We start from the raw sequence: 16710 nt of genomic DNA, 5'->3' as shown, positions 1-16710 counted from the left end.
ATAGAAAGAAAGATCTTCCATTTGTTGATTCATGCTCCAATTGGGTGCAACTACTGGAGCTGAGCTGATCCAAAGTCAGGAGCTCTTCCAGGTCTCCCACGCGGGTGTAGGGTCCCAAAGGTCCTTGACTGCTTTCCCAGACCACAGGCACGGAGCTGGATGGGGAGTGGAGTAGCAGGGATATGAACTGGCACCCATATGGGATCCTGGGCAGTTGCAAGGCAAGGACTTTAGCCACGAAGGTATCGTGCCAGGCCCGAAAGCATTTTATTTACTTTCTAAATTTTAAAATTAAAGCATTTGTAATTGCAAGCTTTTTGAAGGAGCTGCTCTAAGAGGTTCCTCTGCCTATCAGGGTTCCTTTTGGGGGAGGGCGCTGATTGGGGGATGACAGGACATTCTGGCAGTGAGCTTGTTTGGAGGCCTCCGTTTTAAGGGTGCCCGTTGGAAGCCCACCAGCGCACAGTGAAATCTTGCAGAATTTGGTGTTCAAAAAAATGGTCGTTCAACCTTGATTCACCTGGCTTTTCAGATGATTTTATGTCGATGTCTGTGTCAGACCACTGAAACAAGGTATCACGGCCTTAAAAAATGGAATATCCGTTCTGTTAACAGGATATTGAATATGTAAAGTGAAAGATTACAAGCTGCATTGGCCTATCTGGCTTTCCAACTTCGCTCCTTCAGCATTACTGCTGGGCGTTTTCTCTGCTTCTGCCCAAGGCTGCACGTCCTTGTTTTACCCCTGGCGTGTTGTGTTTACTCCTCCACAGGCTCCCAAGGGCCAACCCCCGCAAAACCCTAGTGCAAACTGTCAACTGCAGCGAACTGGGTTTAAAAAGAGTAAAGAGCCCCAAAGCGACGGTTTCACTTCTCTTCTGCCTCTTCCTCCGGGGTCCACAGTTGCAGACAGACGCAAGGCTGAGTTAGGACAGGCAGGACAGCCCCGGGCTTTGCCACCCCTGCTCCTGCACTCCCCCCCCTCCACCGCCAGTCCCCGGCGCCATCGCGGTTCTGGGTCCCTCATGGTGGGCACCTCCCCTCGCCGCGGCCAACCCGGCGTGGCGGTGGGCACCGGGAAGTCGGCGCAGCGCAGCGCTCGCTTTGCGGCGCGACCGTAAAGCGCCGTCTTTCTCCGGGGACGTCGCCGAAGCCGAGTCGCCGCCGCGTTTGTCATCCGCCCCGGGAGGCTGCCGCCCTGGTGGCTTTCCGCTTCTCCTAAGGGTCTGGATTTTGAAGGCGCGGGGCTGTGACTTGGGGAGGGCCGTTGGGGAGCGTCAGGGCGGCCCGGTCCTAGCGCCCTCCAGCCTCGGCGGTGTGCGGGGCTGCGCGGCGGGCGCCGGTGGCGGGTCCCCCGGCGGTCGCGGGCCGGACGAGGCCGCCTGCCCGGCGCCCATGGCCGGCCGCTCGCTGGGGAAGGCCGTGGCCGCGGTGTCTGTGTCTGTGGCCCTGGCCTGGGTGGCTGTGCGCGCCGCCGCGGGCTGCCGCCGCATCCCGGCCTACAGGTGACTCCCCAGTGTCTGCTGTGAGCCCTGGGCGGGTGGGGAGAGATGGCGGGTTCCAGTTGATGACAAGGTGCTTCCAAAATGTCTTACTTTCCTTTTGCGGAAACTAGAGCCAGGTTTAAAATGGGGTGTCAACCATCAGCCCCCCAACAGGATCACCAGAGTTTTAGTAACACTTATTGGGGGCGGGAGGGGGTGTTATCCCGCCCTGCTCTTGCTGGTTAGTAACGAAAACGTTATTAAAATGCGTACAGGCACGTAGTTTAAGAAGAATTGAACAGCTTAAGTGGTGCAGAACAACATAAAATAGCCCTTCTCGCTCCTGTCTACTTTTCAAGGGTAGGTGATAGGTTATGATATGATGTTTGCCTTTCCCTCCCCCCCCCCCCCCCCCCGTATTTGCTCTCATACTATTGAGGGATTATGACTCAAGCTGCTCTGTACTTATTGTCTCTCCACCTCAAGTGTTTATTCTTTGGGTCTGTAAACACAGCGCTGGGTGTGTTAGCCTTCCGTGTGTGTGTGTGTGTGTGTGTGTGTGTGTGTAATCCTTTTGAGCATATTAAGTGATAATTAAAGGAAAACTTGTATTCTGTTTCCAGAATTATTCTGTTGGCTTTTGGTGTTTTAGGCGTCTGCTGCTTCCCCTTCCCCCGCCCTGATGTGATTGAATGTGATGATCTATTTCCTTATGTGTTCATTCATGTAAGGAATAAGTATTGCTTATGGAATAGTGCCTCTTAGCCTGCCACTAGGCTTGAGTGGAGAGTGTGTGAACAGGAACCAGATGGAGGAGCCAGGGACCTCCCTTTTGTCACTTGCATTACCAGGTAGCCAATGGAGCAGCTCTTCCCAACTTGGTTTTCCTTAGTGCGATTTGTGACATCACTCAGCACCAACTTTCTGCTCTTTGAGTCGGATTTGTCCTAGCCTAACTTCTGACCGCATGCTGGGGAGGTGAAGTCTGTCGTTTCTGTGGATAGTGTCTACTGAGCCCCTGGGAACTTCTGGTCCTCTCACTTCCAGCTTGAAGCTGCTGGACTTCTCTTGTAGGAAGGGCGTCTCCAGCTCTGTCCTGCGGGTCAGCTAGCGTGATTCCACTGACGTCCCTAAGGTGGTGAGAGCCGGGTCCTAGCCCTTTCCTTGCTAGGGGTTTTGTTTCCCTTTGTCCATGTTCTCTCAGTGGCGTTTGTGAGGGAAGGACTAAATGGCGCTGTTCTTTGGAAGTCACTAAACTCTTTTTGTTAGAAGCCATCACAGATGTGTCAGGTTGCTTGATAGTTGCTCTTTATTTTAATGCTGGAACCCTAGGTGCAGTAAGTTTGAATTGGATAGTCAGAATTGGATAGTGTGTACTTCGCTTGTAAGAAGAAGCCGGAAGTTAAAGCATCGAGTTAGGATTGAGTCCCTGCTCTGTACCATTGCACATTTTGAGAAAGACACAAAAAACCGTATCAAGACTTTTACCCGTGTTAAAGAATTCTAATTATTTAAAATGATTGAAGAATTATTAAAGTGATTATTTTTTCATGTTTGTGATTTGACCGGAAAGTTTCAAGTGTCTGTGTTTTAGAAAAATGGCGGCATGTGGAGTGAGTGCTTCCAAATTCCCCAGCAGCATCTCCCTGGGAGTCATGTGGGAAATGTGTATGTTTTATTCCTGAGAATGCACATAAATGTGTAAGAGCTAAAAACAAAGTAGAGCTATTGTGAGGAAAAAGTAGAAATATAAACTTGTTTGGGTGAAAAAATCTAATAGTATGTGTGTGCAATTCTTTCATAATTGCATTCCCCATGACAAGCTTGAAGATCCTTCATAGAGCGTTGTGTTTAGGGCCTGGAATTCTGAATGTTTATTTTGTGTGTGTTTGTGTGTGTGTGTGTGACTTTGGTAACTTCACTTAGCTTCTATCGGTTTTAAAGTTTCTAGAAGAAATCAGTGTGATAGTACCTAAACACAGAGTTTTGAGGATCAAATGAATTAATACATTACAGTTTTTCCAACAATATGTTTCATGTAGCAAGAACTATGCTTTTTTAAAGATTTATTTATTTTTATAGGACATGCAGATATACAGAGAGGAGGAGAGACAGAGAGAAAGATCTTCCCCAAGTGGTTCACTCCCCAGGTGAGCGCAATGGCCGGTGCAGTGCTGATCTGAAGCCAGGATCCTCTTCTGGGTTTCCTGTGCGGGTGCAGGGTCCCAAAGCTTTGGGCCGTCCTCTACTGCTTTCCCAGGCCACAGGCAGAGAGCTGGATGGGAAGTGGAGCTGCTGGGATTAAAACCGACGCCCATATGGGATCCTGGCGTGTTCAAGGCGAGGACTTTAGCTGTGATGCTATCACGCCGGGCCCAGAACTATGCTTTTAGCTATTTTATGACTATTATGATTATTGTATTATACCAATATTGTATTTCTTTTAAATTTGTCGGTTTAAGGAACTTGATCAGCTACATAATTCCCATTTGTAAGGTCAGAAAATTTCTTGTATCTATTCGTAATATAAGGAAGAAATCTAGGTTATGCAATTATGATAAGTATTCTTATTCTGAAACTTTTTCTGTGTTTCACACTAAATGACAAATATCGATAGCATTAGCACTTCTTTATGTTGTTAAATGTGTAGTCTGGATTTTTGCTAGTTTTCTTGCAAAACTCAATTTGTTTTGGGAAAATAAACCTTCAGTCATAGAATTTCTCATGTCCAGTTGGATAACAGATGTACTTGTTATTGCTTGATCATCGACCAAAGAGCCTCAAGTTACTTAAAACATTTTGGTGCTTGGTTAAAATAAAAAGTGATGAGATCCATGCTTCCTGTTGGACACTTATTTCTTTAAATTTCATTTACTTTTTGCCTTATTTCCAAACCGTGAGACATAATTCTTATTTTATAATAGTGTTGTCAGAAATTGGGATTCTGAATGAGAAGTTTTGATCTTTTAAGCACAAACCATTGTTTACTGATTTAGCATCAGATCAGTTTTTTTTTTAAGTTTTATTTGTTTATTTGAAAGTCAGAGTTACTTGTGCACAAACATAACACACACACACACACACACACACACACAGACTCTTCAGTACACTGGTTGACTCCTTAAATAGCTGCAACAGCCGGATCCTGGCCAGTCTGAAACAAGGAGCCAGGAACCTCTTTTGGGTCTCCCTTGTGGGTACAGGGATCAAGTATTTGAACCATCCTCTGCTGCTTTCCTAGGTGCATTAGCAGGTAACTGGATCAGAAGAGGAACAGCCAGAGCTTGGACCAGCACCCAAATGGTATGCTAGCACTGCAGGTGGCAGGTTTTTTTTTTTTTTTTAAGATTTTATTTATTTTTATTGGAAAAGCAGATCTACAGAGAGAGGGAGAGACAGAGAGAAACATCTTCTATCTGCTTGTTCACCCCCCAAGTGGCCTCAATGGCTGGAGCTGAGCTGATCAGAAGCCAGAATCCAGGGGCCCAGCGCAGTGGCCTAGAGGCTAGAGTCCTCACCTTGAATGCGCTGGGATCCTATGTGAGCACTAGTTCTAATCCCGGCAGCTCCACTTCCTATCCAGCTCCCTGCCTGTGGCCTGGGAAAGCAGTCAAGGACGGCCCAAAAGCTTTGGGATCCTGCTCCCGCGTGGGAAACCTGGAGGAAGTTCCTGGCTCCTGACTTCGGATCGGTGCAGCACTGGCCATTGCACTCACTTGGGGAATGAATCATTGTACAGAAGATCTTCCCCTCTGTCTCTCCTCCTCTCTTTATATCTGACTTTGTAATGAACATAAAATAAATCTTAAAAAAAAAAAAAGAAGCCAGAATCCAGGAGCTTCTTCTGGGTCTCGTGGAGGTGCAGGGTCCCAAAGCTTTGGGCCATCCTTTACTGCTTTCCCAGGACACAAGCAGGGAGCGTATGGGTCAAGAATGAGTGCCCATGGGCCCGGCGGTGTGGCCTAGCGGCTAAAGTCCTCGCCTTGAAAGCCCCGGGATCCCATATGGGCGCCGGTTCTAGTCCCGGCAGCTCCACTTCCCATCCAGCTCCCTGCTTGTGGCCTGGGAAAGCAGTAGAGGACGGCCCAAAGCTTTGGGACCCTGCACCCGCATGGGAGACCCGGAAGAGGTTCCTGGCTCCTGGCATTGGATTGGCGTGCACTGGCCTGTTGCGGCTCACTTGGGGAGTGAAACATCAGATGGAAGATCTTCCTCTCTGTCTCTCCTCCTCTCTGTATATCCGGCTTTCCAATAATAATAATAAAATCTTAAAAAAAAAAAAAAAAAAAGAATGAGTGCCCATATGGGATCCTGACATATGCAAGGCGAGGATTTAGCCACTTGACTGTTGTGCCAGGTCCATGCAGGTGGCAGCTTTATTTACTGTCACACCACTGGCCCCAGGATCAAGTACATCAAGTTTTCAGGGTGTCTGTTTGGATTTTTAAAGCTGTGGTAGCTGAGGCAAGCAACTCACAATATCAAAACAATGAACCTTACTACTTTTCATAAAGGTTCATTAAGTCAGATGTTCTACCGTGCATTAGTGTTTAGTCCATCTGGGATATTAACTACTTTCTTGGTTAGTTTCTCCCTGATTTTGAACAATACTTGGATTGTCAGTGAATGGATCTCAATTTTTAACACCAAAATAAGCTTATCTTTTAACTGCATTTTTCTGTACAGATGCACAGTGAATGCAAAATGAAAGAGCAGTTGTTTTAGAATTTATATGTGATAAAATAGCTTGATTTGTGCATCAAAGCTGGAGGCAGAAGAATAGGAAAGAACTAGACACACTGACAAGCAGAGAAGACAGTTAGATAGGTTAAATCTTTTATGATCCAACTGCCACATTCTTTCGTGTTTATCCAAATGAGTTGAAAATTTGTATCCACAAAGACCTGCTGACAGATTTTTGAAAGCAGTTTTGTTTATAATTTAAAAGCTTAGGAGCCATGATATCCTTCAATAGGTGAATGGTTGAATAACTTGGTGCATCCAATTTAGTAGACTATGGAGTATCATGTAGTGCTAAAAAGAAAAGCATTACTAGGCCTTGAAAAAACAGGTAGGAAACTGAAATGATATTACATAATTGAAAGAGGTTAGGGTTAGGATTAGGGTTTAGGGTTAGGTTTTAGGGTTAGGGTTTAGGTTTCAGGGTTAAGGTTTAGGGGTTAGGGTTAGGACTAGGGCTAGGGCTAGGACTCTGGGTGAGTCCTGTGGTTTACATTAGGATTTGCTCTTTGTGTGAAATTTGTGGGTTTGTAATGACATCTATTTATCATTACACTCTCAGACACCTGCCCATTCATGCCTTCACGGCAGTGAAACTATTCCCTGTAATACCCAGAAGCTGGTTACATTATATGTGATGTCACATTCAGGAGATACGGGAAGAATCTTAGATAGTTCTTGTAAATTCCATGAAGAATTTTATTTTATTTTATTGCCAGTAAAAGTTTTTCTATGCAAATGTAATTTTTGGGTTTGAATTAAATAGATCAAGATTAAAAAAAAGATGTATTTATTTTTAGTGGAATGTCAGGTTTACAGAGAGGACAGAGAGAAAAATGCGTCCACTGATTCACTCCCCAGGTGACCCCCAACAGCCAGCGCTGAGCCAATCTGAAGCAGAAGCCAGGAGCTTCTTCCAGGTCTCCCACACTGATACAGGGTCCCAAGGCTCGGGCTGTATTCTCTTGCTTTGCCAGGCCGCAAACAGGGAGATGGGTGAGAAGTGGAGTATCTGGGATATGAACTGGTACTCTTGTTGAATCCTGGCGCATGCAAGGCCTGGATTTAGCTACTAGGCTATCACGCTGGGCCCTAAATGGATACATTTGTTCATTTCATACCTCTATTTTGTGTGTTTGTTGTTTTCTTCCATTTTTCTGGTTTTATTTCCTCCTGTATTGTCTCTGTGAACCCTCCACTGACCTGCCTCTTTCTCTCCTCCTCGTTGTCGTCGACCCCCTCGATTCCCCTTCACCCGCCATTTTCTTTCCCTTTTCCTTCCTTTTTCCTCACCTCATCTTCCGCCTGTCTTTTATCTTCATTCAGTTCAACTGAGTGCCTAACTCATGTTAGGAATCCGCTGACAGCACCTCTGATGTTCCTATAGTGAGCAGGGCACACATCTGTGGCAGGCTGCATAATATGGCCCTCCAATATATCCACATCTAATTCCTTACCCTGTTATTCCATTTCCTTAGACAGCAAAAGTATTTTGTATTTTTGAAGATGTGCTTAAGGTTAAGCCTTTTTTTTAAATTGCAAAATCAGATATACAGAGAAGAGGAGAGACAGAGAGGAAGGTCTTTTGTCCGTTGATCCACTCCCCAGTGGCTGTAATGGCAAGAGTTGAGCTGATCTGAACCCAGCAGCCAGGAGCTTCTTCTGGGTCTCCCACGTGGGTGCAGAGTGCCATGGTTTTGGGCCTTCCTCTACTACTTTCCCAGGCCACAAGCAGGGAGCTGGATGGGATGTGGGGCCACTGGGACACGAACTGGTGCCCATATGTGATCCCAGCGTGACAAGGCGAGGACTTTAGCCACTAGGCTGTCACACTGGGCCCTCAAAAGTTTTTGAAATTCAGAAATATGGTTTTAAGTTTTACATTAGTATCTTTTTGGTATTTATTTAAAACTTTTTCTCCCTCTGCCGACAGAGACTCATTTTCATCCTGTTGGATTCATCTTCATTGCAACAATATGTCTGAGTCTAACAGTGCCAAAAACAATTTCCACAAGAAAGCGCGGACATCTCCATACCCAGGCTCAAAAGTGCAGCGTAGCCAGGTTCCTGACGACAAGGTGGGCTGGCTGGTGGAGTGGCAGGACTACAACCCTGTGGAGTACACGGCAGTGTCTGTCCTGGCTGGACCCGAGTGGGCGGATCCTCCGATCAGGTGAGCAGCTGAGCTGGCATTAGCCAGGCGGAGTCTCTTAGGGAAAGTAGGGATGAATTTGTAAATTATCATTTGGACACCTGAAAAATTTTATCTGTACTTGACCTTGTTAAAATTTAGTTTCCGAGAATCTGGACTTAATTTGATCTGTAATACTACAACAAGGTGGAGGAATCCACCATGGGGGGAGGGTACAGGGAAGGGTTGGGGGAATCCCAGAGCCTATGAAACTGCGTCACATAATGCAACATAATAATGATAATAATAAATACTTTTTTTAAAAAAAAAGACAACATTGAAGGATCTAGAAGACACTGTACAATTTAAAATAATCCAATAGTGTACAGCCCAAATCTGTGTTACTCTACTGTAGAGAGATATCTTACATACTCAAATTCATACAATAGAATAATGACATTTGGTTTCCATACTCTACAACCAGGGGAAGATGAGGAATTACTAATGAAAGATACGCAATTTCTATTAAACAAGATAAATAAGTCTCAGTGTTTTGTTGTGCGATATCACAGCTGCATTCAATAACATGGTATTATACAGTTAAGAGGATTTAAAATGGCAAATCCCTTACAAGCAGTTTTACCAAAACAAAGAAAAACAAAAACTTCCCTTAAAATATGAATGCTTATGTATACTTTGTAAAGTTGAAATATTACTTTTCATTAGAGCAAAATAAAGGTTAAACTTAAAATTAAAAAAAAATTTAGTTTCTGTATTTACTTGAATTCTTGCCAAAGCTAAAGCTTTGTTTATGTTTGTTTATTTGTATTTGTTTATTCTTTTGGAGGTTTTGTGAAGGTCCTCTCAAATATGTAAAGCTGTTTAGATTTGAGATAACAGTTATTTGCTGTGAAGTAATAGCTGGTTCTACCTGCTTTCATATGACTTATTTGGGTTTACTAGTAGGCTACCTTGTATTTTATGCAGTAAAATATTTTTCAGAAAATTTTCCAGATTACTAAAGCAGGTTGTTGATGAAATTAGACCAACATGTTAAGACAAAGGTGGGCCTGGTGTGATAGTGTAGTGGTCAAAGTCCTTGCCTTGCATGTGCTGGGATCCCATATGGGCACTGGTTCTAATCCCGGCAGCTCTGCTTTCCATCCAGCTCCCTGCTTGTGGCCTGGGAAACCAGTCGAGGACGGCCCAAAGCCTTGGGACCCTGCACCCGCATGGGAGACCTGGAAGAGCTCCTGGCTCCTGGCTTTGGGTTGGCTCAGCTCTAGCCATTGTGGCCAATTGGGGAATGAACCATCGGATGGAAGATTTTCTCTGTGTCTCCTCCTCTCTGTATATCCACCTTTCCAATAAAAATAAATCTTAAAAAAAAAAAAAAGATAAAGGGGACACAGAGAGAGAGAGAGAGAGAGAGAGAGAACGAATGAACATGAGAGTGGAAAGAGAAGCTCAAGCCAGAATGCTTTGACTAAAGTCTTAGAAATCCTGACTGGAATGACACATTACATTATCTTTATTTTTCCTTGCTTTATTGATGCATAATTAACAATAATAAAAAAGCCCTATATATTTAAGACACACTTATGATTACATGTTTTGATATACATTTTGAAATGGTTACCACACTTTAAAATCAAGGCTTTAGCATCATCATACTTATTATCTTTCTGTGTTTGGGGAGAACATTTACGATATGCTATTACTAAGTTTCCATGCATTGTTAGCTGTTGCCTGCTCCACATCAGGTCTCTAGAACTTGCGTAGCCTCTGTAACTGAAACTTGTACTGCTTAACCAGCATGATTCCATATCCTCTTACACCTTTTTTATAGTCAATGATAGTAGCAGTTTTAACGTACTGACTGTGACCTTGGCACCAAATGCCTTTTGCAAACATGATTTTATTTTCTAACCATTCTGGAAGCAGACAGGATTGTTTTGGCTTGTGCTTTACCTGTAATCATGGAAGCAGTAGATGGTAGCTTGGGCTTGGACTCAGTTTGACTTCAGAATTTATTCTTTTCACTGTTTTGCCCAACTGCCAACCTTAGATATAGAACACTTATTTATAACTGTGATTTAATGGGTGTGTTAATTATGAATGATGGTCCTCTCAAGGCATTATTTCATCTGTGTACTAAAAAAAATTGCTGATGCATAGATACAGGGATCGTTTATTAAACTGCTGAACTTCACCATGAACTTGATTTGACCCACGATTTCCTTATTCTACCAAAATCTATGTCTGTCATTTTGATCTGATGGCACTTGGATTAATAAATAATCATAATGATAACCTGTGGATAAATATTTGACTTAAGGGAGTTCCGTTTTTCACATTTAGGATGTACATATGCATCAATTGTACATAAACATTGTGCAAAGTTAAAATTGAAGTTGATTTTAAATGGTGTAAATAGAAGACTGAACATGTTTTCTTTAGATTTATTTTAAAAATTTTAAAGATTCTTTTATTGATCTTTATTTGAAAGGCAGGTTTTTACAGAGGGAGGAGAGATGGAGAGAGAGGTCTTCCATCTGCTGGTTTACTTTCTGAGTGGCACAACAGTCAGAGTTAAGCCTATATGAGAGAGCCACATGGGTTTCTCATGCAGGTGCAGGGGCCCAAACTTGTTCTATCTCTTACTGCCTTCTCAGGTCATAAGTAGGGAGCTAGATTGGAAGCAGAGTAGCCAGGACTTGAACTGGTGCCCATGTGGGATGCTGGCACTGCAGGCACAGAATTAGCCAATTATGCCACTGTGCTGGCCCCTAAATTTATTATTTAGGAACTGGATTTCTTTCACTGTCTAAGGCAGGCCTTATTATTAACATTGATGCATCATTTACAAAGACCTAGAACATTTCCAGTGTATAATGTCTCTTTAATCTATGCAGTCATTAAGCATGTCTTGGAAAGAATCCTCTGTTTAACTTTTTAAAAACATAAGTCAGTGTATATTTGAAGAAATTCAAGTTACTTTGAAATAGTAAAAACGTCAAGATATCAGAAGAATATATTTTTGAGATCATGAGGAAACCAATAACTGTTGTGCACACAGACAATTCCTTGTTACTACTGATAAAGTAGACGTTTTCTGTAGTATGAGGGAGTAGGCCCAGCTCTGTAGCCGGTAATCTTTCTGAGAGGCATTCATAAGGTTAATGAAACACGTCAATGAAACGTTGTCAAGTGTTTAGGTTAAAAGGTTTCTTCTTCCCTTAGAAACTGCTTTGAAGGGATAGAACGGATTTGTAAGTGAAAACTAATAGATTTTACTCTTTTAGGGATGCTGTTTATTATGAACAATAAATTGACTTGCAATATTTAAGTATTTATAGTATCGAATGATTTTTTATTTTGCATTGCTGTTCTCATTACAGTGAAACCAACTTTTCTCCCAAATTTAACGAAAAGGATGGGCACGTTGAGAGAAAGAGCCAGAACGGCCTGTATGAGATTCAAAATGGAAGACCTAGGTAGGTACTGGGAATGGAACAGCTCAGTAATGGGTCTTCAAATGGTAGAAAATAAGAATTCATGTTTTCCGGTGTTTGTGCGTGTCAGACATTGTCCAAGAGAATTTCTATGTGGCTCTAATTAAGTCTCCACAGCAACCCTGTGGGTGGTTTTGATTCCATTTTATAAGCAATGAAAGAGAAAATAAGCAGTTTAGCTAGTGAAGTGTCTGAGGTAAGATTTAATGGATCCTTTGGTAACTATTTTAGAGATAGAAATAACCGAATAAATTAACAGGGTTGAGAATTGTACGTTCCATGGATAGTTATTAAACAGAATAATTTATTAAAATAGAATATGTACAAGTAAAAATGATCTATTATTTAACTTCAAGATTCTTCCTGTACTTAAAGTTTTTTCTTTTATTTTTTTGCTCAGCTCCCCAAATTATCCACTTTCCTTAAGATGACATTATGAGAGGCAGAGAGAAATGTAAAAATCAGCATGCCCTCTCCAAAGAAAGATGATAGGTTTGTCATCATGGTTATCACCTTGTTACAAGGCTGTGACTTATAGTCTTGGTTCTCAAGGAAGAAAAAATGGCAGTGTTGTTCTAACTCCAGCTTGGTCCTTCAATTTTACTAAGAACTTATTGCATCTCTGTGTTATCGAGTCTGAATTCTCCTGGCGTTTGACTTACTCCCTAGGTTCTTTTCTGTGTAAAATATATGAAAAGGAATACATGTGCACGCAGACACACACAGTAAGATCAGTAAAGACAAGACAGAGTGCGGCTTTAGTCAGCACGCCTTAACAGACTCCAGCACTAACTTGCCTGAGGGAAAAGTCAAGTTTATGTTAAGGCTGTAGGATCGCTTCGAAGGACTGAAATCATAAATGCAGTAGAACTGGACAACTATCAGAACTTGATCTCTGCTTTTCTAGGTTTTTTCTAGGTTTTTCTCTGTTGCCTTCATTTGTCTCTGCAAACAGCTCTTTCTGCTTCTCAGGTAAATTGGTCAGCTTTTTAAGCACTACAACAAAATACCTGTGAGAAACTGAGGTCTTGAGGAGAAAAGATTTATTTAGCTCACAGTGTAGGGAGTTCAAGTCGCTCCTGGTGTCTTAAGGCTCACCCATTGGGTCAAACTCTAAACGTTGTAATTGGATTTGAAAAGAGTTGTCAGCTGTCCCAGGTGTCTCATTGTTCTTTGTGTACAAATCTTGTGGAAATATTTTTGTCCCATATAAAACAAAATAAAAAGTTATTTGTTTTAGTAATAGGCTGGAGGGATGAACACTATTAGAAAGAGATGGCTAAAAGGATACTTCTGACCAACTTTTTATTGACTTAAATATTCTAGAACAAAAGGTACAGCACTAAATAGACAAAATCGTAATGAAAAGCTGAACACTTTAAAAAAATTTGGATGAAAATAGAATTATTCAGATATGGATGTTGATGTTTGATAGACTTTTTAATGCTGGGTTGTGGCATAAGTTTAAATAGCAAGTTGATATTTTTTATTTTATAGTGCTCACAACCTGTGAAAGTATTAAGTAATACTAGTGCTTCATATGCTATAACATTTATATATTACTGATTAAAATATACTTAATGGAAAAGTAGAGTAGAAGAGAGTGAGGAGAAAGTGAAGTGTGGCTATTCTGAAGATGGAGAGAGATGATTAGGTATAGAGCATTCTAAGTATCCAGTAAAGTGCTAGTTAGAACTGGGGAGGATAGATGAAAATGGAAACAAATCCCTTGGTTGTGGAATCATTTGGAAATGAGATTTTTGCTTTTGAATCATACTGGTAGCTCAGAATATTCTCAGAAGACTAGAATAATAGTGAAATGAACGAGGAGTTTCAGTGGCAGGTGTGTGGTGGTCTACTAGATTTATGAGGACATACTATTTTCCTCTTATTGTTTGTGCTACTTTCTTTTGGGTTATTAAACTATGTTAAAGAAGATGAGCAGGGCCAATACTGCAGTGCAGTGGGTTAAGCCAGTGTCTAGGCAGCTTATGAGCACTGAGTCCTAGCTGCTCTTCTGATTGAGCTTCCTGCAGATGCACAAGGAAAGCAGCAGCAGATGGCCCAAGTGTTGGATTCCTGTGATTCAAGTGGGAGACCCAGATCCAGACCCTTGACTTTGACTGGTCCCATCCCTGGCTGCTGTGGCTATTTGGGAAGTGAACCAGCAGATGGAAGATCCATCTCTTGTTTTTCCGTGCTCCTGTTACCCTGCCATTCAAAGAAAATAGCAACACATGCAATTGATTTTTGAATTTATTTTTATTTTTTTCTTAGAAATCCTGTAGGTCGGACAGGACTGGTTGGCCGTGGGCTTTTGGGACGGTGGGGCCCAAATCATGCTGCAGATCCCATCATAACCAGGTAATGTATTTTAGTAGCAGAGTGGAGTGAATGGAAAAGCAGATTGTAGCTCTATACTTGTGTTTATATGCTTATATGTCTGTATTTACACATTCGTATATATATTTATGTATATCTGTAGAGATATATATACACATGTGTCCTTGGATGTATATATAGATATGCAATGTATATTTTGAAATTACTTTCTATAAAATGATAATATGGTGTTGCTAGTGTAAAGCTATAGTTTTCTGTTATATGAATAGGTTAGGCATGATCTAACCACTGTTCATTCACCAGATGTTTATTGGACCTGTATTGGTTAATATCAGCATTGAGTAGGCACTTTAGAGGCTTTAAGTAAGTATAAGAATCCAAAGTTTTGGTTCCTTGTCCTTAAGATGAAATATGTGAAAAATTGGAATGAGAAATTTTTTTTAGTGTAATCAAGTAATAGGAGTGATGCAGAATACTGGATAAGGTTGGATGTGGGTCATTATGATGGTGAACTGGAACATCCAAGGATGGTATTATGAAGGAGGTAGATTTGAAACCAACTTGCGTGGTTGTGGGACTGGACAAGGCCTAAGAAAATGGCCTGTAGTATTGTCTGTCTGAATATTGAGAGGCAATGAAAGACTTCACAGCCTTGAACACACACTGCTCTGGGGGAATAGGGAGTGATGATTGTGGGGAATATTAAATGTCCAAGGAGTGGCATTCTCTTCCAGAGACAGATCTATCTGACAGTCCAGATCCTGCTCAGGAGATCTTTTGTTGTGCATGAATCAGAATAAAGAAAGTACTGGAATCTAATGTTTAGATACCTAGGAATCTCCACAGGAATGATTTCTCCAGTGCAACTGGAGTCTTCTGGAGTATCTACCATGTTTTTCCTTTTAATTTATTTGGATTTAGGATTTCATCACTGACCAACTACCTCCTTACATGAAATTACTTTTTTGATTCTTAATTTCCTTATACAGTTTTGTAGGTATAGGGTTTCCGCCTTTCCCCCCTTTTCCTTCCTCCCCTTTCCCCATTGTCCCCTGTAGTCTCAACCCCCACATTTTGCTCTTTTCATGTATCATAAGATTGTGGGTATAAGCAGTGGTAGAGAGCCTTGTATCTTGTTGTCAAGGTATATTAAGCAATTTTATTGGGGGACTTGTTTTATTCAGGAGTGTAGATGAATATTGCAGCTCTTTGTTTCTGGTACTCTGGTCTCCATTACACTGTTTGTTTGTGAGATTACAGGGGTTTACTTACATATTTTTTTTTGTTTTATACCTACAAGAAATTAATACTTTGTTTTCTAAATTATGCAGTATCCTTCAATGTTGTTATTTCTTCAATTTTGATATTATATAGGCCTTCCTTTCTTCAAGGAGATTTTTTCCCCCTTTCAGATCTGGGATATGACAAGGATTTTATACTTTAAGGCTAGGTAGGATGCTGATTTTGTTACTTTTGAGTTTCTGGAAGAGGCACTAATACTTGTCTTTTTCTTTGAGACGCTCTCTCAGTTGCCATGTCAATAGGGATCTTTACTCCTTTAGACATCCATCCTTCTCTCCTTCCTTCCTTCCTCCCTCCTCCCTCCCTCCCTCTTTCCTTCTTTCTGCTTCCATCCATCCATTTACTTAACCTACCAATCTACTTGCTGAACTGCCTATCATTCTACCTGTCTCTCCACCTGTAATTCCCTTTGAACCTTTATGATTTACATAAGATAGGAAGGATTATTTTTGTAAAAGACCTTAATAAAAAAATCTTGATAGACAGGACTGGATATTTTCCCTAGTGGTTAAGGCACGTGTGTCCCACATCATAGAGCTGGGTTTGATTCCTGGCTCAGGCTCCTGACTTCACATTCATGCCACTGCAGACCATGGGAGACCGTGATGATGGTCCAGGTAATTGGGTTCTTGCCACTCACCCGGGATACCTGGGTTACATTTCCAGCTCTTGGCTTTGGTTCTGGTTCATTCCCTGCTCGGTCCTGGTTGTTGAGGGTACTTGGGAGTGGATGAACAAGTGGAAACTCTATGTCTCTAACTCTGAAAGAAATACAAAAATTAAGGCAGTATCGATTTTTTCCAATTTTGGCAAGGTTGACTAAAAATAAGGTGCTTTAAAAATTACATTTAATGGAGAAATATGTCAGTAAGCAGGCAAGAAGCACAAAAGGAAAGCCAATTTGGCATCCAATTAGCTTATCCTTATAAGTGGTGGACCAGGTAGAGGCTGGAGGTATATATTTGGTAATTATGTGTAGAGCTGTTTTGAAATGCTAGGCTTTGAGCCTGCTGCAGTAGTTTAGTGGCTAAATCCTCGCCTTGCATGTGCTGGGATCCTGTATGGATGCTGGTTCCTATCCTGGCTGCTTCACTTCCTTTCCAACTCTCTGCTTGTGGCCTGGGAAAGCAGTAAAGGATGGCCCAAAGCCTTGGGACCCTGCACCCATGTGGGAGTCCTGGATGAAGAAGCTGCA

At 42.0% G+C, this 16710-nt stretch overlaps 1 protein-coding gene across 3 annotated transcripts in view; it reads left to right on the top strand.

Moving 5' to 3' along the window:
* Positions 1-396: 396 nt before the first annotated feature.
* Positions 397-16710, top strand: part of NUDT9 (nudix hydrolase 9) — a 28303-nt gene continuing 11989 nt past the window's right edge. Inside the window, exons 1-4 of one of the 3 annotated variants that reach the window (XM_058667061.1) lie at positions 397-1224; positions 8158-8397; positions 11757-11852; positions 14148-14234. In XM_058667061.1, coding sequence (XP_058523044.1) covers positions 8201-8397; positions 11757-11852; positions 14148-14234 — 380 coding nt within the window. In that variant the 5' untranslated portion in view covers positions 397-1224; positions 8158-8200. The other 2 variants (XM_058667060.1, XM_058667062.1) reach the window with 2 other exon arrangements.

The sequence above is a fragment of the Ochotona princeps genome, chromosome 7 (genome assembly GCF_030435755.1).
Source record: "Ochotona princeps isolate mOchPri1 chromosome 7, mOchPri1.hap1, whole genome shotgun sequence".
NCBI lineage: Eukaryota > Metazoa > Chordata > Mammalia > Lagomorpha > Ochotonidae > Ochotona > Ochotona princeps.
This window is presented reverse-complemented; position numbering and strand designations above follow the sequence as displayed.